This window comes from Artemia sp. Qi Xiang Cuo, chromosome 18 (genome assembly GCF_049724085.1).
Source record: "Artemia sp. Qi Xiang Cuo chromosome 18, ASM4972408v1, whole genome shotgun sequence".
Lineage (NCBI taxonomy): Eukaryota > Metazoa > Arthropoda > Branchiopoda > Anostraca > Artemiidae > Artemia > Artemia sp. Qi Xiang Cuo.
In genome coordinates, this window is record NC_142811.1 from 15,354,989 (window position 1) to 15,380,692 (window position 25,704).

Consider the following 25,704-nt stretch of genomic DNA (forward strand, 5'->3'; position numbering starts at 1 on the left):
CAAGGGGATGTGTGATTGCTCTTTAATAGCTGTGTCTCTGTTTCTTCAGTTATATCCTCAGTGGGCCCATTAACATTGCTAGCTAAAAAGGATGTAGTGCTACTTCGAAAACGCCAGTCCCTTCTAGAAGTTCCCAGTATATGCCTTTAGTGGAGGACAAGAACAGTTGTTCATTTTAACCCTATTCATACGGCTGACCATCAAATATGATGGTCTAAGCGCATTCTCCCTTATTTCAAAATATAAAGAGTCTTATCTTGAATTAAGGGTGCTTGGGTTTTATTTCAGGCAATTATAAAAAGTGGGACTAAAAAAATTTTTTGGATACTGCCCTCCTTTCCTAGCTGTAAATAAAAACCAAAAGCCTACTGTGTCATTGGTGGTTAACTGAAAACGAATTAGATTACAAATATTTTATTTTCCAGTTCTTACAGCATTGAAAATAAAAATAAAATTACAGTGAAATAAATTTTTGAACTGATGGATCTTTCAACAATTAATATCATTATTCATCAAATATTCAATTTGATGTTGTTTATCATTAATATCTATTGTATGTTTGTTGCCATTGATGGTTTATTTAATTTCTGTTGTTTTTAAGTTTCATTTATACTTCAATAGGAAAATCTTTTTTTTCGTTTTAAGCTTAATTTTCATATTCAGTCTAAGCATTACTCACTTTAAGAACTATTTATTCATTTATATTATTACTTGCGGTATGGTTTTGCTATGATTGTTTATTTAATTTCTGTTCCTTTTGGGTTTCATTTATTCTTTAATAGTAATTTCTGGTCGTTTTGACTTTGAATTTTAACAGGTATTTGTATCTGCTTAACTTAAGTTTAAAATGACCTTTACTTTTTTTTTAAAAACTTATTTTTCTGAACGTTTTTTTTAATTATTTTTTTTTCGTTTTTGATTGTAAAAAGTTTCAAGTTTTTAAAAATGTCTTATTTCAAAATCGAACCTAAAAATAATCAATCAAATGTTCATCAAAGTATCAAAACTGGTATCAAAGTAACATTATCATGGTGAAAAACAGGGTTTGTATCACCCTCGGAGTTTTTATTATCTGATGTTTGAACTATTCTTAAAAAAATGGCTATCTCAAAATTTTTATCGGATAGGTTTGGGAAAGAGGGCATGGGGGGGGGGAGGGGGCTAGTTACCCTTCGGTCCCTCTTGATTCTTTAAAAGTGAACTAGAACTTTCCATTTTAAATCACATGAGTCCTCTCTGAAGTTTATACGAGTTTATAAGTTTATACAACTTACAACGCCTGTTCCTGGGCCCTGGGGGTTTTGTCGAACCCGGAGTTTTAATATCTGATGGTTGAACTATTTTTAACAAAATGGTCACCTCAAATTTTTATCGGATGGGTGTATCCATCCGATAAACCCAAATGCGTGGAGGGCGGGAGGGGTTAGTTGCCCTCCGATGTTTTTACTCAGAGATAATGAATGAAAACTTTATTTCCATTCAAATGAACCCTCTTTGAAGTTTATACGAGCATCCCTTTCAAAAGGAACACATACGACCCCAGAACATAGCTTACAATACCTGCCCCCGGGCCCTGGAGGGATATGTCGACACCGGAGTTTTTGTTATCTGACCTTTGAACTATTTTGAAAAAATTACTCTCTCAAAGTTCTTATCAGATGGGTTCGAGGAAAATAGGGCATTGAGAGGGGGGCTAGTTACCCCCCGATTTCTTTCGACTCTTAAAAAATGAACGAGAACTCTCAATTTCCAATCATATGAGCCCTCTCCGAAGTTTATACGAGCATACCTTCCATAAGAACCATATATGCCCCCGGAGCAATATTTACAACGCCTGCCCCGGGCCCTGGAGGAGGGGGGGTCGACACAGGAGTTTTTCTTATCTGACTTTTGAACTATTTTTAACGAAACAACCATACGTAAAGGAGTTTTTGTTATAAGATCTTTGAACTATTTTTAACAAAATGGCTACCTCAAATTTTTATTTAATATATTTAAGGAAAAGGGGCTAGGAGGGAGGGGCTAGTTGCCCTCTGATCACTTTTGACTCTTAAAAAGGGCACTAGAATTCTCGATTTCCAATCGAATGAGCCCTTTATTTCAAAATATAAAGAGTCTTGTCTTGAATTAAGGGTGCTTGATTTTTATTATAAAAAGTGGGTCTGAAAAAATAACAATAAACCGCAAAAATAGCCTACAGTAACAATAAGCCTAGCCACTATCATATTGCTTGTACAGGATGCTGTATTGTCATCTAAAGGTATAAAACAACACATAATGCCTCAACAAGCTCATTATTTGATGATAATAGCTGCTCAAGTAAATAAAGGGTATTTTCCATGAAGGAAAATTACTCCATGGAGAATTTTTCATGAAAACTCAACATAGTTCCAGCACTGCTTAAAATTTTTGCTTCATAATTCCCCCAGAACATCTCCATATTTAAATTCTGTGACGAAGGAACTTTGAAGGTTTCATTGCCTTATTACAGTGCCGATCGTAGTTGCCATTGAACTGGATCGCAGCGGAACTTGAATTTTGGAACCGCGTGTTTAGAGTAATCTATATTTTAAATAGAACTCATGGTATTTTTGTCCTTTCGTTTCTTTACTTAGATCTTTCTTTTCATAAGGAAACTTTCTAGCAACGTTGGAAGCTTTCTAGAAGTCTACAGCATGAGTGACATGACACAACCTGGAAAATGCGCTGTTAACTGATATATTAAATATGGACCATTAAAGCTGTACTTAGCTTTTTGTGATCATTCTATCTTTTTTGCTTCCGGAATTTCGTCCTCCTTAACAAAAAAGAATTAAAAAAACCCAGATTAATCATTCTAGATTTTTTATTCTGTCGTTGTTTCATACACCATGAAAAAAAACCTGGTTCTTGTTAATTTTTTTTTTTAGTTCCTGGTATTATGTTAACACTGGAATTCCTATATAGAAAGCTTTCGAATACAGCATGCGTCTGTATTTCTCTCCATCACCAGCATCATCAATTTTTTTTCAGCTTTAATTATTTCTTTTTCTTTCTCTTCGGCTGTTCCTTCTTCGTTTATTGTTGTTTGCTGTTTTCTGTGTGTTACTTCACGTATGGGGTAACCATGTCTGCTAATGTATGGCGTGGGTATAAAAATAAATAATAATAACATATATGTACCGAACACCATTAATCATCAAAAGCACTGCTTAATAGAAGGAAGAGCGTGACAAACTTTTTGAATTTCAATGATACAACGCCTCTGCCGCTTGTGACCGGTCAGATTCTATGCGGTAGCAGGTAAGATGGAACTGATTTAATGTTTCTTTGGTGACCCGGTACCTTTTGATCAGACTCGTGCTCCCTTTTTTTGTAGCGTCTGTTTTTTACATTCATATATGCTCATACATTCTGTATGTTTTAGAATTACACGAAGGTAGGGAACCGAAAGTATTCACATGAATGCTCCTGCATTCTTGACTGTGTAGCCTCTTTCTTCAGTGACCAAACGAAGGTTGTACGCTAGTTACTGCTCCTGTGCAGACCAGGTGGTTTCCAGTACCACACATCATATGGGAGTCTGCCCTCCTTCATTCTTGACGTTTGCCTCTGTACCTCTAACTTCTATTGTGAATTTTATTAATGATTAGAGGCTGCTTAGTCTAGACTCTAATTGACATATTCGCTATTCTATCAGTCCACTATGCTAATTAGAGGCAGCTAAAATGGTGGTTTAAATAGGATGGAATGAGGGGGGGCGGCGAGCAGGAGTGTTCGCTGTTAGGTCAACTTCTGGGGTTTAGTTATTAGTTATTATATTTAGTTATTTCTTGGGTTTAGTTGGGGTCAACTTCTGGGGCTATATTTTATTTCATTTTATTCAGTACAGGAGAAAGCCAAAGGCTTGTTGCATGAAATGGTGATTATTCACCATTTTATCACCATTTTATCATTTAATTCACCATTTTATCCTTCTTATTTCAAAATGGGAACAACACTTGTTTGTTGTTGTTCCCAAAATGGGAACAACAACGACACAAAGATTTTATGACATACAAGAATATCTTTATTTATTTTCAGAATGAGATTGAAGCTGCGACTACAGCAGAAACCTTCCGCGCCTGAGATTTCAAACATATTGAAAGAATTTACTGTAGATTTTCTTCTCAAAGGCAAGTATTGAAAAATTTACTGTAGATTTCAAATATGTTGAAAGAATTTATTGTAGATTTTCTTCTCAAAAGTAAATATTGAAATAATTCACTGTAGATTTCTGTGGATTTACAAATTTCCCGTAGATTTTCTTCTCAAAGACAAGTATGCTGTGAGATCGTATTTAAAGGAAGAACGTGTTTAGAATCTATCTACTGTGGTCTGGTTCTAATATTTAAGTGATTGATTAAAAAAAAAAATTTCCACAAAATAAGTTTTTCAAATAAACTTTTCAAAAATAAGTGTTCCAATAAAAATTCAAATGAATTTGCTTAAAAAAAAGTACATTGTCAGTTTAGTATACATATGCTGATATTTATTCCTTAAAATCTTAATTACTTTTTGCTTAAAATTATAAAAGTGAAAACATTTAAAAGAAAATTTTTCAGTAAAGTAGAAATTATATTACGGCATTTAGAAAGCACGGGGTTTAAAACCCTACTCATATTAATATCTGCTTGTTTTGAGTTTGACTGTTCTTTATTTTAATTCCTGTTTGTTTTGGGTTTCATTTATTTATTGATACTGATTTGGGTTAGTTGTATGCTTGGTAGATTATTTGATTCTAATTTTGTTCATTTTTGGTTTAATGGAGTTCTTTACTTTTTTTTAAAAAAACTTATTTTGTGTAAAAAGTTTTTAAAAAATTAATTTCTGCATTTTCCCTTTAATCACATTCGACTAATAAAAAAGACAATAGTCCTCTCAATTTCCAATCCAACGAGCCTCTTTCGAAGCTTATACGATAAAACTTACTATAAAAACCTTATATGCCTCTAGGGTATAACTTGGGGCTCTTGTCGTGAGGGCTATGGAGGGAGGGTGGTCATCCTCAAAGACTTAATTACCAGACCTTTTAACTATGTTGAACAAAATGACCATATCAAAATGTTGATCGGAAATCTTTGGGTAAATGATGGGCATGGGGCGGGGGTGATTCTCCCTCCGATTACTTTAAATTATTAAAAAGGACAATGACACTCTCAATTTCCAATCCAATGACCTTTTTTTGAAGTTTTTATGGCAACGCTTTCTATGAAAAAAAAAAACAACTTATAAGCCCCCCAGGGCATAACTTACAACCTTATCCCTGAGGGCTGTGAGGTAGTTATACTCAAAATATAATTTACGGACCCTTCACTGCGTTCAACAAAATGGCTATATTAAAATGTTGATCGGAAGTATTTGAGGAAATGATAGGCGTGGGGTGGGTATTCGGCCTCCAATCACTTTTGAATATTAATAAGGGCACTTGTCCCCTCAATTCCCAATTGAATGAGCCGTTTTTGAGGTTTTTACATCAACATTTTTTATAAAAACCTTGTATGCCCACAGGGCATAACTTACAACTTTAGCCCTGAGGGATGTGGGGGGGGGGGGGGTGTCATCCTCAAAGACACAACTTTGAACAAAATGATTATCTCAAAATTTTGATTGAATGTCTATGGGGAAATGGTGGGCGTGAGATAGGGTTAGTTGCCCTCCAATTACTTTCGACTATTAAAAAGGGTACTAGCACTTTCAAATTCAAATCGAATGTGCCCTTTTTAAGTTTCTATAGCACTGCTTTCTATAAAAACCTTGTATGCCCCCAGGGCCTAACTTACAACCCTCGCTCTGAGGGCTTTGGGGGTGTTTTCATCATCAATAACCTAATTTCCAGAACAATTAAACTACATTGAACAAAAAGGCTATCTCAAAATTTTGATTGGATGTGTTTTTGGAAATGGTAGGTGTGAAAGGGGGGTTAGTTGGCCTCCAATCACTTTCGACTATTAAAAAGGGTACTAGCACTTTGATTTCCAATTGAATGTATCCTATTTGAAGTTTTTACGACAGCGCTTTACATAAAAACCTTATTTGCCCCCAGGACATACATTACAACCCTTACCATGAAGACTACGGGAAAGTGTCCTCCTCAAAGACATAATTTCTAAATCTGCGACTATTAAATTACTAGTAATATTAGTTAGTAGTAATAATTAGGTGAATACATGATTAAATAATTGAATAATTAACTGAATTGGGGGAATTATAATAACAGTATATTATGTTAAAGTATAATAATGGTAATATTGTTAAATATGGTTAGTGTCCAAAATAGGAAAATCCGACAAAGTATTAACAGAATTATTAGCTGTTTTTAAATCACTATTAATAATTAATTTTTTTTAAACAGGTTTTTAAAAAAACAGATATTGCCACAGATGTCGTTAATGGCATTTCTGAAAATATTAGATTTTTCATATTAGATAATATTCATATTTCTTATAATATATAAGAATATATTCTTAACTTATATTCTAAATATAAGCATATAATAAACTGTATTAGAATATAAGAACATATTTCTTATAATATATAAGAATATATAATATATAATAATATGTTCTTTTAATATTTCATATTACAAAATATTAGATATTAGATTTAGAGGTTTAAAATATGCAGAGGTGCTGCTGTCAGGTCGATTTTCTTTTGTTCATAAGGCGATTAAAGCTTGAAATAATTTGTGCTATGGAGCAAAAAATTCTAGCAATTTGATTCATTTTAAATAAAATAATAGAGAAATATTATGTTAAAATTATGAGTCTAAGATAAGTTTTTTTTTTTTTTTTTTGAAGTTTAGTAGTTTTTTTCGGTGCATTATAATTAGGTTTATAATTTATATTATAGGTGAACAAGGTATATTAAGATATAATGTTTATAGGTATAAGGTGTATTAAACTTAGGTTTATAGGCTGATGATACAGACGCATGCTGTATTCATATTTATAATTAGGTTTAGCGTCTGGACGTAGGAGAATAGGAGACTTAAAGGTACATTTTCAACGATATAAAATGGGAATTAATATTACAACACACGCTTGGCGCCTTGTGGCTTCATTAAAAATAGGAATTTTCAAAGAAAATTATGCAATTTTTGGGGGGTTAAAATTGTAATTTCTTTTTTTCAACAATTAGTTTAGTTCAAAATTCAGTCAGCATAAAGTAGGACTAGGTTAGCTTCGGGAAATCTTGGTATCTTTTGTAGGCTACTTGGCTTTAAGCTGGTGGGACTACTAGTGCCAAAATATTCTCACCCCCCCCCCCCCACCCCTCTCTTTCATTTTGATGTACCTGAACGACATGATGCAATAATTTAGGATAGACTAAACAGGAAAAAATTGCCAATTGTAGATGGCGTTGATGATTTTTCGTTTGGTGATTAGCTCCAGTCTCCACTCCTATAAGTTTGCCACACTCTGATACCAGAGTTCAGACCGATTGCAGTGGTAGAAAGATTGGCGAATGGTGTAAGACTGGAAACGACCAGCACTTCTTCTTTTGTAAACTCTGCTTGAAAAATCTTGGTTGTACAGCTGATGTTGCTCAGCTAAATCAACATGTGCGATCTGCAGAACAGAAAGCTGCAGTTACTGCTCAACTACATCCACTACATCTTCACCTTACCGGACAATCTCGAGCTGGTGAAACAACCAAGGATAAACCATTAGTGGGTACAAACATAATTTTTGAGTGTGATGCCGCTTATAAAGCTGAGTTAATATGGGCACTTTAGACAGTACAGAGTTCCATTTCTGCTAACTCTGCAGACCATATTGTCACAACCTTTCATGTGATGTTCCCCTGTAAGATTCCCGATGGAATGTCCCTATGTGCAAAGAAACTCACGTGTCTAATGACTGATGCGCTGCATCCTTACTCTAAGCAAATGCTTGTGAAGGACATTCAGTCATATTTTGTACTGGAATCTGATGAGACAACCAACAACGCTGGTATGGAAGAGCTATAGATACGTGTTCGATATTGGTCCTCACACGGAAATAAAATCCAAAGCAGACATTTATGCACAAGTTTTATTGGCCACGCGACAAGTGATGACCTGTATAGGAATATTACGTCAGGCATTAAGCAGAATCACCTGCCACTTGAAAAACTGATCACGCTTGGAAGTGACGGACCAAATGTCAACAAAAGAAGTTTGGAACAAATTCAAAGCTGAAAAAAAAGAAATTGACGGGAAAGGGAATGTTGAACATTGGTACTTGCAACATTCATATAATCCATAACGCTTTCTTGAAAGGTTTTCTGAAGTTCGGAAAAGAAAGTCACGACTTTGATGTTCGTGTGCATTCATTTTTTGACAGCTGGCCTGTACGTTGTGAAGACCATCGAAAATGCCAAAAGGAAGTGGAAGTGCCAGAGAATGCTGTCATGAAGCATGTCCCTAGCCGCTGGATGACGATGGCCGTGCCCTTGCTAGAATCATGCATCAGTGGCCGGCAATCTTAGAGTACTTTCTGAGCTTCATCCCGACAGAGATAAAACTGAAGAGATAAAACTTCCACTCCCAAATTTCTGAAGTGTGACGATTAAGGCCCAACTCGATTTTGTTCTAGCCTCGGCAGAACTGTTCATGAGTTTCACCCAATTGTTCCAGAAAGAAGAGCCTCTCACTCATGTTCTGCACTCAGAGATCAAAAGACTAGTTGTGACGCTTTGTGGAGAAGTCTTTTCTCCAGATTTTGTGACCGAAACTGAAAATTTTTCACCAGAAATCTTGAACCCTGCTGAAAATTTGCAGAAATGCCCATAGTTTCAGAAAATGTGGAACGGGATTTCGGTGAGAAAATAATACTGAAAGACAAGGCTATTTTCTATGTCAATGTATAAAAATATTTTATTGCGGGTATTTGCCATACTTTAAACAAATGTCCTCTGGAAAGGATGGTTTTCTAGAGGCTCTACGCTGTTTGAGTTCAATCAACATGAAATATTCAAGAAGCATTGCAGATATTGCGGTTTTGGCACCAGAGATTGCGATTGGAGTAAGGTCAAACGTCGCCCAGGCTGAGTGGCTGTTTTATCGACCGGAAACTGGACCCCGTGAGGACATTACTTGGATCGATCATTTTTGAAGCCATTGTTTTGGACTGGTGATTGAGCGCAGTGACAGCAAGTACCCGGAACTTACCAAGCTTATCAAACCGGTGCCGACATTGTCGCTTGGCAGCGCAGATGTTGAGCGTTGGTTCTCGCGTTCTTGTAGGATTCTCGGTGAAGACCAGTCGTCAATGTCTGAACGCGTTTCGGATGCGAGATTCATAGTGTATGACATGTTGAGGCTTTATGGAGGAAAACCAGAACGGTTTGTTATTACAAAAGAGTTGTTGAATCTTTCTCGTTCCGCCCGGTCTCGGTATCAACAATGTCTTGATGAAAAAGAAAAAAGAAGAGCTATCTGAGAAGGGGAAAGCGGCTTTCGAAGAGGACAATAAGCGGAAGTTTCGGGAGGTCCACGACAAAAAGGAAGAAATCGAAGACCTGGAAAGCAAAAGGAAAACACTCAGAGCATCAGTGCAGAAAATAGAACAGTGACAGATAGTCTACTTCAGGAAGCGACTGACAGAATAAAGAAGGTTGCCGAGTCCAAGAGTACCATAGACATTGCCCTAGCTATTTCTTCGCTCGAAGGAGCTGTGAAGTCCAGAACAAATGAAAGAGAGCAGATGGTAGAATTTGCAACAAGGGAGCAGTCTCTTGCCAAGAGAAAAACTGACATCGTATCTAAATTGATGCCCAAGAAGCAGCAAGAGTGATTCCAAGTATTTGATCTGTATCAGTCCATCGTTGGCACAGTATGTGTAGCTGATTTTTACTGTTTTTTTTTACTATTTGTACAGTTTGTATTTGAGACAAAAAAACAACAACAAAAAACTCAGAAACTCAGGAAATGACGAATTTATGTGACTAGGCGTCCCATGCCATCTACCACAGATCTGATCCCAACAACTTCCAAATCCTGTATTTGGCCTCTATTTGGGCCTGGAAAATCCTAGAAAAACCGGACAGAGCCTTTAATTTAAACGAACCGACTTGTCCGAACCTTGTGAATGGACTGCAGTAAGGAACTATCTCTTTCATTTTTATATTATATTAATTTAATATTTTCGACCCAGTCGATAAGTTCTGCTTCTTCGATGAATTATTTATTGAGGTGTATGAGTGCAATATTAAACGATGTCTTAACAGCAAAAACAGTATAGCAACTGAGAAAATGGGGAACAAGGAAAGCTTTAATTTTGCCTATAGATGTGTCCGTCTTCAAGGGGGGGGGGCCGCATTTTGAAGCATCGTTATGTAACTTGGAATGGCGATTCCGTTAGGTACATACTCGCATATGGTTGAGTCAAACAGGTGTTGAGTTATTAGACCTCTAAATATCGTAATGACGATATTTATTTCCAATACACCTACATCAAAAGATAAATAGTGTAGTAAACCCTTTAGAAAACGAACAGCAATAATGTGATACATACACGGAAATCAACAATACTATTATACGATAACATTAATCAACGATAACACTAAATTCTGAAATTAGCAAAACAAACGAACCAAACCGTGGTGAGGAGACAAATGCCTATTCGCTTTTCCCAAAAGCTTTTTATGTCAGCCAAGTCGGCTTGTCTGTAATGTTCGGATGATAAAACTTATTTACTATCTTCCCCTTCTTATACCAAGGAGGAATAAAAAGAAGATATTTTACTGAAGTGGAAATAAGGGGCTCAAATATCACTAAAATCCTTTTTCCAAAAAATACGGTAAAGCCCAGAAAGGTAAAGAAAAGAATGATGTGAAAAAGTAAAATAAATCATACCGATTAAAATCGAGTTGTGATCAAGCAATGGCTAATTGGAGATAAAGTCAAGACAAATAGTCCAGGTGAGGGTAAATCTTGCATAAGCCCTTTTAGGACTGTATACAAATGATGTCATTTCCCTTGTTGATACCTAATTATTGATACCACTTGTAGGATATCAATCCTAATTTTTATTAGGATTTTTTCTTTTTGGTAAATAATGCGCTTTTAAAACGTAGTTGAAACCAAAATTGTTACTTTGTAGATCTAGTTCTCCTCAGTATCCTCATAGTTTATGATTAACCCTCTAAGATACGCCTAAAGGCTAAGGTCAACACCCCCCCCCCTCTCCCCAGGAACGCAGCTTTTAAACCGTCAATTTATGAAAAAAAATTTATTTTAATAATAAAATGATGTAATCACGAACAGCCGATGGCGTTAAGTTGAAACTTTCAGGGCTTGGCCGCTTGTAGTCTCAGTTGGAATACCGTGTCATAGGATCTACACATTACCGTCAAGTCCCCTGAACTTGCAGATGACCAAAAAGACCTATAGTTTTCTAATTGTTTGGGTAAATGTCACGTGTAAACGGCGGGAGTATGTATGACTCTTATTGGACAAATATTTTTTTGTTCACTTTTGAAAATGAACACCTGTCTAGAGTCTCAGGCAGGTTGACCAAGAATTTGGAATTAACACAGGACCGTTGCCTGGAATGACGTTTTGTCTAGAATGATGTTCACGAAAAGTTTTAAGATTTTGGTAAGTGTAATATCCAACCATCGCATCGAATCTGCATGAGGAATTGACAAATTTTTTGTTCTTAGAGGTCTAGGAAGGGATTGAAAATCGAAAGATAGATGCCCACATTTATCAGCATTGAACAAAAGATCGATTTTAGTTAAAGAATAAGAAACTTTATGAATTATCTGTGACAGACTGAGTTTAGGCTGATTAATTTTAAGGGGAGTATTTTTACGGGGATGGAGTGATTCTTTATGAATGTTCAAAATGTGTGATTATTTTTGTGAATCACTTTATGAGTGAATCACTTTATGAGTGATTCTTTATTAATGTTCAAAGCTAGTTGCTAGCTAAGTGCTTTGACGCAATATAAGTGTTTTTCTTTTCAATTTGGCGTATGAACGGCTTAAACTATCTTACTGAAAGTCATTCCCCAACCTTTACTTTTTTTTATAGGATTTGGGAACTTGGTTGGTAATCTCTATGATCAGATTACAAGGCAGATTGGGGCTCCAATGGATAAATCCCACATCCTCTGGCTAATCACTTACTTTTTGCGTTTCGTAACGCAACTTAAACTTGAGTTGACATGTGTCTGGTAAGTTATTCTGTTTGATTAGTAAATTTGTAAATAAAAGTTTTAGGAGGGAAACTGTAAATAAGAAGCAAGGGTTTGGTAAACCCGTATACCATTTAAGCATAAATAAGAACTTCCACAGATATCAACCTTTATTTATAAGATACAGCGTGACCTAACCGTCTGAGTTGTACTGTGCATACTATATAGGGCTCTTCAGTACTTACTTCTCCTGTGTAGATCTTATGTTCATCTTCTGAGTACTTACTAAAAAATCCTGTGAATGGCGATGTATACCAAAGGCGTTAGAAGATGCCTTACTATTTTAGTGCCCAAAAAGGAAGGACGTTAAATGGAGGTTAAGGTACAATTTGGCTTTTAGTAGTTGAGGAGTTCGTTGAAGGTTTGTCACCAGTTGTTTTTAGCAGTCAAGTAGCTTGTTTATGATTTGTCAGCAGGTGAGTTTTTAGTAATTAAGCAGTTTTTACATGGTTTGTTAGCAGTTGAGTGGGTTTTTTTCTGGTTTGTCTGTAATTTAATTTTTAGGAGTTGAGCAGTTTGTTTATGGTTTGTCAGAATTTGAGTTTTTTGCAGTTTGCTTATGGTTTGTCTCAACAGTTGATCAGTTGGTTTATGGTATGTCAGCAGTTAAGTTTTTAGCAGTTAAGTAGTTTGTTTATGATTTGTCAGCAATTGAGTTTTTAACAGTTGAGCAGTTTGCTTATGGTTTGTCAACAATTGGGGTTTTAGTAGTTGAGAAGTTTATTTATGGCTCGTCAGCAGTTGAGCCTTTAGCAGTTGAGCAGATTGTCTATGGCTTGTTAGTAGTTGAGATTTTAGCAGTTGAGCAGTTTTTTTTATGGTTTGTCAGTAGTTGAGTTTTTAGTAGACGAGTAGTTTGTTTATGGCTTGTCAGCAGTTGAATTTTTATCAGTTGAGTAGTTTGTTTATGGTTTGTCAACAATTGAGTGTTTAGCAGTTGAGTAGTTTGTTTAGGATTTGTCAGAATTTGAGTTTTTAGCAGTTTGCTTATGGTTTTTCAACAGTTAAGTTTTTAGCAGTTGAGCAGTTTGTTTATGGTTTGTCAACAATTGTGTTTTTAGTAGTTGAGCAGTTTGTTTATGGCTCGTCAGCAGTTGAGCTTTTAGCCGTTCAGCAGATTGCCTATGGCTTATCAGTAGTTCAGTTTTCCGCAGTTGAGCAGTTTTTTTTATGGTTTGTCAGCAGTTGAGTTTTAGTAGACGAGCAGTTTTTCTTATGGTTTGTCAGCAGGCGATTTTTTATCAGTTGTTTAGTTTGCTTATGGTTTGACAACAATTGAGTGTTTAGCAGTTGAGCAGTTTGTTTAGGGTTTGTCAGAATTAGAGTTTTTTTAGCAGTTTGCTTATGGTTTGTCAACAGTTAAGTTTTTAGCAGTTGAGCAGTTTGTTTAGGGTTTGTCAGCAATAGAGTTTTTAGCAGTTGAGTAGTTTGTTTATGGTTTTTCAGTAGTTGAGTTTTTAACAGTTGAGCAGTTTGCTTACGGTTTGTCAACAATTGAGTTTTTAGCAGTTGAGGAGTTTGTTTATGGCTCTTCAGCAGTTGAGTTTTTAGCAGTAGAGCAGATTGTTTGTGGCTTGTCAGCAGTTGAGTTTTTAGCAGTTGAGCAGTTTTTTTACGGTTTTTCAGTAGTTGAGTTTTTAGCAGTTGAGCAGTTTGTTTATGGTTTGTCAAAATTGAAGTTTTTAGCAGTTAAGCAGTTTGTTTATGGCTCGTCAGAAGTTGAGTTTTTAGCAGCTGAGCAGATTTTTTGTATGGTCTGTCAGCAGTTGAGTTTTTAGAACTTGAGCAGTTTATTTGTAGTTTGTCCGCAGTTGAGTTTTTAGCAGTTGAGCAGTTTGTTTATGGTTTGTCAGCAGTTGAGTTTTTAGCAGTTGATTAGTTTATTTATGGTTTGTCAGCAGTTGAATTTTTAACAGTTGAGCAGTTTGCTTATGGTTTGTCAACAATTGAGTTTTAAGCATTTGAGCACTTTGTTTATGGCTCGTCAGCAGTTGAGTTTTTAGCAATTGAGCAGCTTGTTTTTGGCTTGTCAGCAGTTGAGTTTCTTGCAGTTGAACAGTTTTTCTTATATTTTTTCAGCAGTTGAATTTTTAGAAGTTTAGCAATTTTTTTATGGTTTGTCAACAGTTGAGTTTTTAGCAGTTGAATAGTTTATTTATGATAAACTATTATTATAGTTGAATATTAAAATTTGTAAGCAGTTGAAGAGTTGTTTAGTTAATAATCGAGTGTTAACAAAGGGTTAAATAATCGATCTAGGATTAGAAATTTAGAAGCAATGATAATGCTTGGCATTCAGCATACTTACGAAACGTGTCCGTTTTAAGAAGATTAGAAATGTATCTTTGATGCTTTTCTTAGGAATTTATTTTAGGATATTTTCAGATGCTCGCTATAATCACTGTATTTCAAACAACGATCCTCACGACTCGTTGTGTGTGGTTTGATTTTATTTTGTTTATTTTGATGGTTTTTTTTTGTGTTTTGATATTAGATTTTACTGCCTTGATCATATAACAGATTGATAGTGATAATGACAGACAATCGAGCTATATACGGGGAGTGATAGACTTACAAATAGCCAGTAATAAGGCAGATGATGATAGATTGGCTAAGATGGTTAGGTCTTGTTTTGTCCAAAAAGAAACAGTTGTAGCTTTGAAAGTCGATGCTTTATGCTTGAATATTGTTATTTAAAACTTATGACAGAAGTTTTCAAGAAAGTTTGAATTTCTTGGGAAACATCAAAAGCTTAAATTCAATATATTGGGATGGAGTGAATCCTTCGCAGCTGTTGGACTTGAGCAGCTTTGCACTGGGGTGAATGTAAAAGAAGTTTGATTCCCATGGGAAGGAGGAAAAATTGAAGCATGGAATATGTGGAGGGCAGGGGAGAATGACCCCTGGTCAGATGTGTTGGACTCTGATAGCTTAGAGCTTCCAAGAGTTTTTTTTTTACTGTAGTAGGAGAAATAAATAAGAGTTTAGAAATAATATATATAAATTGCACATTTTTTTCTTACAAATTCGTAGTGCAAGGTACTTTTAAGTACCTGATATGCTTTTAGTCTTTAACGTTGCTCCATCACAAGTTTGCAGATTGCAGTTGAACCGTCTTTTGATGGGGTCGACAAAATTTCTTTTTGGGTAAAATGTCGCCTGGGAGATAGTTCCGAATTAAAGTTCAGTGACGAACCAAGCTCTCCTTAAGTATTTTGTTCATTGCGTGTCAACCAAATTGTCGGTCACACAAAATCATATCCAATGACCTTGTCAACCTCAAGGTTTTTGGACTGAGTTATGTGCCCTCGTGCCTGCCTCGGCGGTTGAAGAACGGGGGACCTAATATGAGAAACTTTATCGAGGTCAAAATTTATCGAAATATTTGCTGATATTTAATGGGGTTATGCTATGTTATGCTACATTATTTTGAAGACATTATTTGACAGCGTTAACCAGGGTTTAAAAAGTAGGTAATTTTGAAATACTTCTAAATTTTTGAATAATTCTTGTTCCTGAGCTATTTCTAGGATATTGCATTTACGCTGTTTTGGTCACCTGACAACATAGAATGTTGTTTAAATTTAAGGTTGCTACTTAACCGGGATTTGAGGCCTTATAGTGGATTTTAGTGCAAAAATATTTAGGTGTTCAGGAAAAAATATATGGTCATTGGACTGAGCTGTGTGCCCTCGTGCCTGCCTTGTCGGTTGGACAACGTGGGACCTAATATGAGAAACTTTTACAAAAGGCCGTATTCTAGATCAACTGAAATGGTGCCAACAAGAGGATGCAACTGGCATCCACATTGGCAATAGGTTTCATACAAGACTTGTTAAGTGGCATGATCATTCTGGGTAGTAGAAGACTTTTGTAGCAAAAAATGACCCCCAGGTTTCTTTCAGAGGAGATTCTCACCCTATCGCGGGTGTTATTCCAAGACCGGTTGTTCGGGAATTGTAAAATGGTCACACTGGTTAGCTAAATAATAATTAACCGGGTGTTTTACAAGATTAAAGCTGAGGCTTTACAAAATTTATGATCTTCATCAATAGATATTTTTAGCTGTTTAATATAACAAGACAGGATTCACTTAAGACATTTTGGATTTTATATAGTTGGAAATTATCCGTTGCAGAATTAAGCTTCTGATTAGTCAAACAGAACAAACCATGTTATGGAATCAGGTGAAAGTTTTTTCTCCATAGGAACACAATAGGAAAAGGCGGGCTACTCCCGCCTTTTCAGGCAATAAATTATTCTTGAATTTTACTACAGAGTAATTCGTATTTGACAAATGAATCGTCAAAATGTCATACTTCAGACTGTCCGGATGTATCAACGAGTATAAAAATTTAAGATAGTAGACCACAAGGTTTTTGTGTTAGTTGCATTTAGGCTCCAGGCTCTGATATAGTTTATTAGCGCCATTTGTGTCCCATTTCACAAGAAAGTTGTCTTTTCGTTCTTCAAGAGGAATTTTCTTTTATTTTGTATTACATTATAATATATTAACATTTTACATCTTTATTGCAGTTGCCGTAAACTAAACCGGTTAACTCTTTGTTCAAAGAATCCAAATCTATTGAAATAACATTATCACTATGAGCCTCACCTCTGGTTATTCCTCAATCGATATCTACCTGAATAAAACATTTTCTGTTGATTGTAATTTGAAGTGAGTACGTCAGCTGTACAAGTTGGGTTTTGAATCAGGACAAGTAGGAAAGACGACAGTAGCTTTAATTAGAGGGGGAATTTTCCCTCCCCCATGGTTTTAAAAATCCTTTTTTGGTGTATTTGTGTTGAAAATGGCCCTTTTTTTCCATTTAGAACGACCCATATATATTTGGAAAAGTAAATCTTGCCCCCCCCCCCCCCCCCAATATTTTCATGAATTTACATCGTTGAAAGTCAGCAAAAATAGTCGATCGTACGGTAATAATTGATACCACGACTGAAGCTTGTAAAAATTATTTCTTTGTTCTGGTTACTATTCTGCTGAAAGCAGCAAAGTGCTTCTTAAAAATGAATAACTTGTCATTTCATCTAAATGCATTGGACCAGGATGGTTTCCCACAGAAAGTATATCTTAAGTTCTAAGGGGGCTTGGTATGCATTCAGGCAGGAAGGTTACCTTCATAATATTAGCTTTTATTGAGTTTGATCTAGATAGAAATGAAATTCCAAGGGCCAATTATTAATTGGTCCTATTTTATTTTGCTGTGAAATTTTTGACGTAGTGGATAGATCGTGCAAGACGGCTCCTCAGCCCATTTGGCCTCGCTTACGATTGCCAGATCTTGGTTCTATAATGAACACATACGTATTTTGCGCATTCATGCTACTCGACGCTCCATTCAAGGCTTCCTTTCAAAATCTAAGAAGTATTGTCTAGTGCCAAAATGTAATTTTTGCTATCAAGGCCAATGTCTCCACATTTTTTCGAGGGACACAAGAAAACCTAGAATTTTGATTAGCTTTTGTTAATGCTGTTTGCCGTTAACTGTTTTTTCCTTAAGTTCAGTTCTGGTTGAATGATCTAATTCTACCCCATCGTTAAGTGACCAGCGTTGTCAACATGGTACAATTTTACCGATTCTGGTTCAGTTTAGAGTTCCTGATACAATGCGGTACATTTGGAAATTTGTTTGTACAATACAAATTTTTCTGCACATTTTGGTTTTTACTTGATCCTTTTTGCTTGGAAATCTGTTCGAGTTTATCGGAAAGCTTCTTTTTGTTACGGCAAATTTTTAATCTACTTTTCAGGTAGTACTAATAATACAAGTAACCATATTCTTTGTTTTGTATTTATTCTTTAGTAATCTAAAAGGCTGAAATTTGACTTAGAAATTTGTATTTTAAGGTTGAAAGATCAACCTGAATTGATATAGAAATAATTTTGGAACCATGATAGAAGGTTATGATAATCTAGGCATCTACTCGAACACATCTACAAAGATTGCGATAGTTGTCTTTGAAAAAAGTAATTTTAGAAGCACCTACCTTCTGATGACGTGACTATGATCTTTCAATAATTAGGATTGAGTTCAAAGCAAATCACAGGCCTCCCACTGGGCTCATAATTATGAAAAAAGTTCATATTTTTAACCTAGGTTCATAAATGGTTCATAATTTAGAAAAAAGGTTCATAAAGTTTATATTTTTCTTGTCATCAGCTGGAAAGCACTTGCAGTTGCTGTCTGCTTCCTTATAAAGGACAAGCGAAGCAAATGTATGTGGAAGAGTTTTATTTAAAACGTTTCAAACTGTAAAACTGCATGTTTTGTGAACATATATTTTCTTCTGTTCAAAAAGACATTGTTACATCTAACTTGGTTCCTATATTGCCCCTATACCTTCTAAGAAGATATAGTATACATAGATATAGATAGTAGTTCTTGTACGAAGCTATCTTTTAGTCTTTTCCTTTTTCTGGCTTGTGTCTTTGCTACCTTCATAGAGTTTTCTAGTAGTAATATTCCTAAATAGTTGATTTAAGCTTATTAGCTGTAACATAACTTCTTGGCAGAAGATCATGAATTGATTGATGATTCTTTTTTTTTCTTTTTTTTACATGAATTCACAGTAATGCTTTTTCTCTTTGTTTTTTTAAGAAAGGTTTGCTGCTATATTAATGCTTTTTTTGCTTTGTGCCAATGGTTGCTTGGTTGCTGCTTAAGAGCTAAAAATAGGCAGATGCAAGTTTAATAGCGCATAGTTAAAAAAAAGAGGACAATACTAAGCGCTAGGTCGGTGATTGGCGTACAGGCAGTGTTAATAGTGACGAAGAAGCTTTCTGCAAAGTTTGTAACAAGAGTTTTATGTGCAGTAGAGGATAGAACTCCATAATCTAACACTCAGAGGGCGAAAAGCATGTTTTGAATCTTAGAGCAAAACTGGACCCACTCCAACTTGTCTTGCAGACAACTAGTTTGTCAAACAGCGAAATAAATTTGATTTCTAGAAAGGACCAGGTCCTAAAGGAGTCTCTGTACGCCACCTACAGTCCTTTTTCATAGGACACGCAAAAGTGGAAGATTTATACACCAGCACCTACTACAAGCTCTAAAGGATGCTAGCCTTGATCTCTGTCAAGTCTTGATGCTGGAAAGTGACGGACCTAATGTCAACAAGAAAGTTTGGAGGTTATTTGATTCCAAAGGTTTGGACCATCACGGATCCAAAGTTTCCGATTCGAATTTTCTACTTTTTTATGGTTGGCCTACCCGTTTAGAAGAGTTTGGTACCATCCAAGAGAATCTCAAGCTTCCTCCACATCGTTTTCTGAAACATGTGCCAAGTCGATGGCTAACCCTCGTTGTTTCAGCTGAGAGACTAGATGAGCAATGGGATGCTCTCGATGAGTATTTTCTGAAATTCACCCCTAAGAAAAGACCAGAATTGATGAAGTCTAGCGGATACCGAGAGATATCTAGCAGTCTCGAGTGTACCACAACCAAAGCATTGGTCCTCTTTTTAATATCTTTTGGAAAGCTATTTCCTCAGTTCACAGAGTTGTTTCAACGTGGAGAACCACTTATCCACATTCTGTATGACGAAATGCGTCGACTAGTAATGATGACCGCCAGCCGTTTTGTCAAGCAAAGTGCTTTGACTGATATTCTTTGACAGAAAAAAACTTTTTCTGAGCTCTCCAATTCAAGTGGGGATTTTCTATCATCCGATAAAATAGAATGCTGTGACGGCGTGGAAAAATGCCTGTCCAAGGTACACAAAGTTGATGATCTGATCTTCAGGAGTAGTGGCAGAACTGAGTACCTGATCGTTTGCCACCATATTGAAGATAAATCGCTAGGTCAAAGTACCCTTCAGCATTTCCGGTGCCTGGGGCTGGATGATTTAAATCCTGAGACAAGAACAAGCGATTTTTTGAAAATCGTTGGATTTTTACCTTTCCGTGTGAATACTGAAGCTGCCATTGACGAATGGAACTTGCTCCAGCTGGAACCGAGTTTGCCTAAGAACGTGACTTCAGCGAGGATTGATGTTTTATGGAACTCGGTTTTTAGTCTGAAAAAACAATCAAGGACAGACAAAATATCCCCTTGTTTCAAAGATAGTAAAAGTAGTTCTCTGCATGGCGCATGGAAACGCTGACGTTGAACGTGATTTTTCCCGGTCAGGACAGATCATTACCGAGAAAAATCATCAATGAAAGTCAAAATGCTCAATGCTAGACTGATAGTCTCTGACGCTCTAAAGAAGTTTGAGAACAGGCCCGAGATAGTCCCTATTACCAGAGAGCTGTTGATTTTGGGGCGAAATGCTTGCCAGAGCTATAAACTGTACCTGGAAGCTGAGCAATCTAGACAGGCTGAAGAGGAGTCCAAAAGGAAAGAAGAAGAAGAGAAGAAGAGGAAAAAAGAGGATGTTATCTGAGAAGAAGACCATTGAACACCTGGAAAAAGATTTGATTGAGAAGAAGTCAGTTGAAAAGGAGAAGAGACAAGTAGGAGAAAGGCTTCTTCAAGAAGCTAATGAGAAGCTGAAAAGCCATAGATGCCAAAGACTTTGTAGAAATAAGCCTCGCACAAAGTATGATTAAGGCTTTGAGCCAGAAGATGCGCGAAGAAGATGAGGCAGCCAGAGAGGTTGAGCGGATACAGAGCAGGGTAAACAAATGAAAGTCTTCCTTAATTTCGTCATATTTTGCCAAAACAAGGAAAAACTAGAGTGGATTATTTTGTATTATTGTATTTTTTACTTTTGTACAAATTAAGCGCATTTAACTGAACTCATGAAAAAAAAAAAAAAACAAAAAAAAAAAAAAAAAGAAGAATATTTGCACCAGTTATTAAAACACCAACTGCCACTTTTTGTGTCCACGGACAGTTTCTGAGGTATACATATCGTAAATTTAGGTTCGTAATAGGTTCATAAAAAGCGCAATCATAAGTTCATAAAGTTCATATTTTTGTGGTCAAAAGTTAATAAAGTTCATATTTTTCACAAAAAATCTAGCGGGAGGCCTGAAATCTAAAATTAACAACATCATATGCTAAGTGAGGACATAATCTCCCAGCTATATCATGATCAAAGCTTTATCTATTCATTTAAAAGAAAATTACAATATTTATGGGCCTTAAAATCAAGGTTGACCTTTTTGCCTCATAAAAATAATCTAAAAATTGTTCTGGCTGATGAAGCCACTAGCTTTAATTCCATCGGAAATTTTATTTTGAATTCCATCGTTGATTCTGAATTGAAAATCAAGTATTTTGCAGTAGGCATCAAGACATGACTAATTTTAGAAAAAGCCAAGACAGATAGTCCAAGTAATTGAGAGGCAAGTGTTTAAATGGCACGGGTAAATGGCGGGAGTAAGTATGACTCTCTTATTAGATAATATATAAAAAAAACAACACAATATATAAAAAAAAAACACATTTAGACTTTTCACGATCTTTAGTCGATGAATGATTGAACATATACACAGAGGGAAGGGGGGGGGGGTCAGTCTTGCATCCCTTGATTTTATTATCTGTAGACTTCAATATGTAATACTTTCCTTGCAATTTGCCTTTTTTACACTTTTTTCTTTTATTTTTTTAATTTGTCCGTTATCTTCCAACCCCCAGAATGTCTCTCCTTTACATAAATACTAACTGACGTATATACATGTTACTAGTTATGGTTAACGGTTCTGGCATCAATTGTCGTTACATGAAAAGCCGTTTTGTGTCGTTGTCCTCATTCAACGTAGAATAAGGTTCAAGACAGAACACAACTAATTTCACTGATTTAACACAGCATATATCAATCAATCAATCAACTTTTTATTTTTAAATAAATGAACAAACGAAACATTTAACATGAAAATTTCGACTCAAAGCAATGCTTGTACGAGTCACACAGATATTGGTAAACAAATTTTGTATCACACTATGAAATGAAAAGAGAAGAGCTGATAACATAGGAATTAGAAAGGAAAGAATTGAGACGAGGTGGATTCAAAGAAGGAGAGTGAGAGGATAAGATAAAAACGAAAAATTGGAACATTAACTCATGCAGTATCCAGTACTGTGTAAAAGAGTTATCGTTTTTGGAGTGTGCCATATGATTTTATGGATTTAATAGATTCATTAATCGAATTCCATAGAGAAATATTTCTATAAGCTGGAGAGTGTTCAGACCTTGTAAGCCTTCTTCTCAGTAGCACAAAATTGTACTGGTTGCAGTGGAGAGCTCTTCCTCGATGAATTGTGCTACAAAGTTCGAAGTACCTGGAAAGACCTTGAGGAATTCTATTCGATATTGCTGAGTGTGCTAAAAGCAGATTAATAACGTTGATTATCTCTGTTATATCTATTGTTCCAGTGTCTCTATATAGGTCTGTTGAGTGGTACAGCCTGGGAAGGCAATATGTTGCCTTAACTGCACGGTTTTGTTATCTCTTTAATGATTTTAGATGAGATTTGAATGTATTGCCCCAGACAGAACAGCAGTAATTCAAGTAGGGGAGGACAAAAGCATTATAAAGCATTTTCATCATGCCAGCACTTAGAAGCAGGCTAGCTCTATGTAACATTGATGTTTGCCGTGAGACTGTTAAAGACAGCTGGGATATATGATGTTTGAACGAAAGAGAGGAATCTACAAATACGCCAAGGAACTTTGCGACTGTGGTCTGAGGAATGGGATTTCCATTGATTGACAGTGCGACATTGTGAGACAACGAGGAGTTTGAAGGAGCAGAAGTGAAGACTATGATGCAGCTTTTTGTAGCATTTACCTGCATTTTGTTACGAAAACATCAGCCAGATATTTTGTTAAGTGTTTTTTGGGCGTATTTAGCAGCAGACTCGGATGATTCAGTAGCAATAAATAAATTCGAGTAATGAGCGAATAGTACTGGGTGTGCATTTGTAGTAAGACTTGTTGTCAGGTCATTGATATGCAAAATAAACAAGAGCGGTCCAAGTACCGACCCCTGAGGTACGCCATATTTTACCGGTAATATTGGCGACACACTACCCTCCACAATTACGCACTGCTTATGATCAGTCAGGTACAATGAAAACCACTCGTGAGCAACATCATATATTCCAAATGAATGTAATTTTGTGAGGAGGATTGAATGGCATACCGTGTCGAAAGCTTTAGTGAAGTCCAGGAAAATCCCTAGTACAATTTCTCCAGCATCCTGGCTATTTAATATGTATTCAACTGAATCAACTCAGGCATGCGAAGTTGAATGATAACGCCGAAACCCGTATTGACGGGGAGAGACTAGCTGCTTAACATCGAGGAATCTATATACTCTGTTATAGATCACTCGCTCGAGGACTTTTGATATAACCAGTAGAATTGATATGGGTCGATAATTAGAGATAAGACTCTTGTCTCCTTTTTTGTAGAGGGAAAGGACTTGGGCAGTTTTGAACACATTAGGATAAACTCCGCTTTCTAGTAAAAAGTTAACCAAATCTTAAAGTGGAGCTAGAAGACCTGCGGAGGCCTTCTTACAGGTATAGTTGCACAGTCCAAAGGTGTCTCGGAGTTTGCCATTAGGCAGCTTACTGATCATCACTAGTAAATCCTTTTTCGTGCATGGAGTTAGAAAAAGACCTGATATTGTTCTACTGAGGATTTGGTCAGGAGATGGCCCAGAAGTCGGTATAAATGACTGATTAACGAAAAATTTATCAAAAGTATAAGCACAAGGGTTATTCGCTGCTCTCTCACCCCACATATTTTGAATTTCTCTACGTACAGCCACCTTTTTTTTATCTACATACTGTTTTACCAAGATTCTCCCGTAATTTTCATAATTAAACTCTTGCGTTAATTTAGTTTTTATATATAACACCGCCTTTTTGCTTTACGTATTAAACCATTTAATATACTTCTGTACTTTTTGTGTGTCTCTCTCGCTTCAGGAGTTGTAGATTTTCAAGCTTTCAGGTACAGTCTATTTCTGCGTTCGGTAGTCTGAACGAGACCTTTCGTCATCCAAGGAGTTTTGGGAACACTTTTGATCCAACTTGTTCGTAGAGGAAAACACCGTTATGTTAACTGTTGCAGCCGACTCGCGACTGCATTTGCTGCCATATTTGCCGAAGACGCATGGGCTACAGCAGACAAATAATTCGATTTCAGGGTTATAGTGAAGTAATCAATGTTTTTTTGGGAAAAACTTCGATACGTGAAAACCGGATTAGACGCTGACTTGTGGACCGTCCTGCCCTTGTTGGGACCATTGTGATGACTGGGTAGTGATCGGAAGTATTTCATTAAGATATTCTTGGGGTGTTGCATATGAGCAGGACGAGGTATTCACCCTGTCTATCACGGGATTAGTAGCTGACTCGTCATCACATCCTGGCTTATTTGGTTTGTCAGTATGATTAATTGTTCTTCCGTACTTTCGTTGCCTGAGAACTTCACTTCTGAATCAGAGCGCATTGTTCTATCACCTGCCGTTAGAATCTGCAACTTTCTTTTATCCGAACCAGACACTTTACTTGCCATTGTTTTTCCCTGAGCCGCCCAACCAATTCTCCTTCCTTCAAATCTCTCTCGACAACTTATTGATTATGTTGTAAATAATGTCCCCAATTGGCACAAAATAATAAAATAATCTTTAAGTTTTAATTGCCCCTTTCAAAATTATTGAGGCCAACGGTCTCGAAATTATTGGGCTCGACGGCCCTCATTCAGCCATTATTTATATTTTCCTTCAACACCTTCAGAAAATTACGTTGAAAAAAAAGCACGAAAACTTACTGGCAAGAGGGGCAATTAAATCCCCCCGTTTTCCAAAAGTGCCTTGCAATAAATCACGTCTGCCAGCGGTTAGTTAGCTTATCCAATAATTAGTTTGTTTATCCGATAGATTACGTCACAGTTTACTTGTCACGGAATACAGCACAGGTAAATTTTCGAACTTGCTCTGTTGAATGCTAGTTGCTATATATGGTACAAGCTTTTTCTTTCTGAAATATTCATTTTAAACTACACACGGTAAAAAAAAATTTTTATATTTTTTATGATTCTGGTCTAGATGGTTCAAGATTTTCTTAGCCGTTTACGCGTTCTCAGAAAGGGGAAAAAACTTACTGAAAGAAAGTTAACTTTAGTTAAAAGTTTTTATTTAGTCAAAAGTAAATAACCTACTTATGTGCTTCTAGTCTCACCAGGATGTTTTCTTTTCCTTACCTTTATTACTTATCTGATTTATTTATACTTTGTTTTCAGGCAAGTTTTGTCACCGACAATGCTGTCCTACCTCATTGCTGAAAGTGTGAACTTGAATGAAGAGCTGGAACTGGCAGTCCACCTCCCAAACCGGAATATAAAACCCCACTTGAGGCGACTTCATCTTGTAAGTATTTCCATTTTTGACTTAAAAATTATTAACCTTGTGTTTTGACTTGTTTTTGAAGAAAATAAAATATCATTCTAATCTTTTTTCCAGCAAAAATGTCAATGCAGAGGTATTTTCACCCTACTATTCAGCGTGTGTATCACAGGC

At 36.2% G+C, this 25,704-nt stretch overlaps 1 protein-coding gene across 1 annotated transcript in view; it reads left to right on the forward strand.

Moving 5' to 3' along the window:
- tim (timeless) overlaps positions 1-25,704 on the forward strand; it is a 173,607-nt gene that overhangs the window by 69,257 nt on the left and 78,646 nt on the right. The window contains exons 6-8 of the mRNA XM_089104130.1: positions 4,063-4,154; positions 12,041-12,182; positions 25,428-25,554. Of these exons, the coding sequence (XP_088960256.1) occupies positions 4,063-4,154; positions 12,041-12,182; positions 25,428-25,554 (361 nt within the window). The remainder of the gene's footprint in view (positions 1-4,062; positions 4,155-12,040; positions 12,183-25,427; positions 25,555-25,704) is intronic.